General features: G+C 34.0%; 1 protein-coding gene across 1 annotated transcript; it reads right to left on the minus strand.

Annotated features, from left to right (window-relative positions):
• Nucleotides 1–953: 953 nt before the first annotated feature.
• On the minus strand, nucleotides 954–2138 carry LOC129003340 (uncharacterized). The gene has a single exon (XM_054431632.1). The coding sequence runs from the start codon at nucleotides 2136–2138 to the stop codon at nucleotides 954–956; it is 1185 nt and encodes a 394-aa protein (XP_054287607.1).
• Nucleotides 2139–3466: the final 1328 nt, after the last annotated feature.

Genomic DNA, 3466 nt, shown 5'->3' on the forward strand with positions numbered 1-3466 from the left:
CATTATTAAAGGCATTTCATCGTGAATACCAGAATGTTGAGGGGTACTAAAACTACAGTACTGTATGTTTTATATGGTTTTATCTATGGTACTGTCTTATGCAATAATTAATTAAGAATTATGGTAATTATTTAGATGAGGGTGACCAAGCGTTCTATAGTAAGTTATATATCATTAGAAACTAGATTTTTACCTGAAAATAATGGTGCAAAAATTTTTCTGCTGCCACAAAAACTGAATTTACTACGATTTTTTGAAGTTTATTTTAATGTTTTATATTAGGAACATTGAATCTGCAGTACAATGTTTACACTGTATAATCGAAGTTAATAGCACAATTCACATTTTTATTGATTGATTATATGCCATTTTAATGTAAATATTACCCTCACAACCCACACTTAGAAAGGTAATTATGTTAATTTAAGTAGGCTATAACTTATGTATTATTTGATTAAAATTAATTAACATTAATAAACACCTCTAGTTCGGACATATTTAATCTGGATCTGGGGACTGGATTATTTTTTTTTTTTTTTTTTTTTTTTCTGAGCCCTTAAGGCTTAAGGCTTGGATAATTACTCCACGTAGCCTATTAGATTTCTGATGATGACTATTACTCACTGAATCCTTCTGTGGTTGTCTTTGGGCATTTGACACTTTCTGTAACAAAGGTTATGTTATGTTAGTTACACATTTACATTTATGTGATAGTTTCTGTTTCTATTTTGTTTTTGTTAGTTTCTGTTCACATTTGTTTTAAAGAGGGATGCATCTAATGATTAGGAAATGAGAGGATTTAAGGTCGAGGGTGAGATATCTTCTCGGCCAGGGGTCCATCAGGCCTTTACCTATCCCGAAAAGGAGGGGGGACCTCGGATAGAAGAACCTTAGGCCAAAGGAGAGTGTTGTGTGAATGTTAACTGATTGTGTGAAATGAGCCTTTATTGTATTCATATTCGTCTTTTTATAACCTTCAGAAAGGAATTTATTTCTTTGTATAGTTGTACATCTTCACTTGCCAATATTTTCCTCACTTTTTCAAAGGTATTGTCATTTGGAAATTTGTTGATTCTCCTGAAACATTGTGCTCTTGCGTAATCATAATGTGGGCATTCAAGCAAAAGATGTTCTATAGTTTCTGTGACACCATTGGTGCATAGTATACACAAAGGTGTAAAATATTGTTTAATTTTATGCAAATGTTTATTAACATTTGCTATACCAATCCTCAGTCTAATGATATTAATCATTTCAGATCTAGTCATTTTTTGGCCAAAGTACCAAGGTCTAAGCATACTATTGTTTTGTATTGTTCTGTACCAGGCTGCCTTGGTTGAAACTTGTAGCCGGATGTTTCTTTGTTTTAAGAGTCTTTTTTTCTGATATGCTTTTAAGTCCGAAATCGGTAAAGATATGTCTTTGACTTCTGTTCCCTCGGTAACAGCTTGTTTGGCAAGTTGATCAACAGTCTCATTATGTTTTAAACCAATATGACTAGGAATCCATTGGAAGGAGATTTCTTTCTCAGATAGTAGGCAATTTCTTATGATTTCTAGACACATGTTATCTTTAATTAAGCCATTTTTAATATTCTTGAGAGCTTTTATTGCAGATTGTGAGTCACTGCAGATCAGAACATTATCTTGTGGGATTTCTTTCAGGATTTTGGTGCATTCGAAAAGGGCAAACTGTTCTGCTGTGTATATAGAAGCATTTAGAGGTAATTTAAATTTTCTCTCTAAATTCATGTGAGGAATCCAGATTGCTGCTCCTGTTCCGTCTGTAGTTTTTGAGCCATCTGAGAATATTTTCAGAGAGTCTTTCCATATCTGGTTCAATGTATTGTGAACCACCTGGTGGTACACCGAAGGGTTTGTTTCACTCTTTTTTGATTTAAGATTGTCCAGTGTGTCATTGAAAGTTATCTTAATGTCTGTTATTGAGGGATAGGTATCCCAGTCCAATGCCCTACCATAGTCAGAGTTGGCTTCCAAATAACTTTGGTTGAACTGACAAATTGAAGTAATCGCCCTGATATACAGAGGTTTCTTTTTGTGTCTCCAATAAGGTTTTGTATTTGTGAGTAGCTGCAGGTAGAGGCATTTGTATCTGTTTTCACTTGAGTCTTCTGTCATTGTTTTGTAGATTAGCCGTTCAGTCAAAATTTCTCTACGGTCAGCTATGGTTTCCATTGCCGTTTCATTGTGAAGGGCAATGATTGGGGTGAACTTGCCAGAGGCTGTTGCTATTCTTAATGCTTCATTCTGAATAGTTTCAAGTTTAAACAGTAAATTATTTGGGAGGTGCCCTAAAAGGAAAGAGCAGTAGTCAATCTTAGATCGTATTAGACTTCTGTAAACATTGAGACAAAATTCAGGATTTGCTCCATTCCTTCCGCATGATATCATTTTTAGAATGTTCATGTCCTTGTGGCATTGTACTAATAATTTAGATATGTGAGTGTTGAATTTTAATTTGCTGTCTATTGTTATTCCTAAAATTTTTAAATGATCTACTATAGGTAGGGGTTGGTTTTCTAGTTTGAGTTTGATTTTGGAGCTATCTATATTTCTCTTCCTACTGATTATCATGGATTTGCATTTCTCGGGGCTTAGTTGGAAGTGCATCTTGTTTAGGGTTTGCTCTATATTTGTTAAGGCATTTTGGGATTGTTCAGCTGTTTCTTCTATATTTTTTCCAGATGAGTACACAGTGATGTCATCAGCGTATTGTAAGGAAAAGACACCATTTGGGAGGGCTTCATTTATTTCTGCTAAATACACAGCAAATAAGAGTGGGCTCAAAGTACTGCCTTGAGGTAGGCCTCTACTGGTTGATCTGCAAATTATTTGATTTTTTATGGCCATGTTTAAAGTTCTGTCTACAAGCCATTTCCAAGAAGGAATTCATTTAGTTCTTCTCTTCACTTAACCGAATGGCTTAGCTTAGGTTTTGACCATGTAACCGTTATGTCCCATAAGTATTTAGTGTAGTGGCAGTTTTGATAAAATGAATAAACAACAAATTGACACTATTCTAACCTAACCTAACCCAACCAAACTTCTCGTACAGTTTGAAATTTGTTTATAAGTTGAAAAAGACATGTGAGGTTAGTAGGTTGGATGTTATGTGGACTCGTGACTGTATTAAGTCCTTTGAAGGTAGGTTAGATTAGGGAAGTTAAAGTTTAGGTTATAATAATGAATCGAGTTGTTGATTTATATTATCTCCAGACTGTTTATGCACTTTGTTGAAAGTACTACTAACAGAATAAATAATAATTTCAAAAATGCTGCGCATTTTTGAAATTATTATTTATTCTGTTAGTAGTACTTTCAACAAAGTGCATAAACAGTCTGGAGATAATATAAATCAACAACTCGATTCATTATTATAACCTAAACTTTACCTTCCTAATCTAACCTAACTTCAAAACACTTAATACAGTCACGAGTCCGCATAA

This window comes from Macrosteles quadrilineatus, unplaced genomic scaffold (genome assembly GCF_028750875.1).
Source record: "Macrosteles quadrilineatus isolate MER2022 unplaced genomic scaffold, UCM_ALF_1.0 Scaffold_9__3_contigs__length_116548681, whole genome shotgun sequence".
NCBI lineage: Eukaryota > Metazoa > Arthropoda > Insecta > Hemiptera > Cicadellidae > Macrosteles > Macrosteles quadrilineatus.

What these genes read in the sequence shown, in the direction of transcription:
- LOC129003340 (XM_054431632.1), bottom strand. Translation starts at nt 2,138, where the DNA reads ATGACAGAAGACTCAAGTGAAAACAGATACAAATGCCTCTACCTGCAG.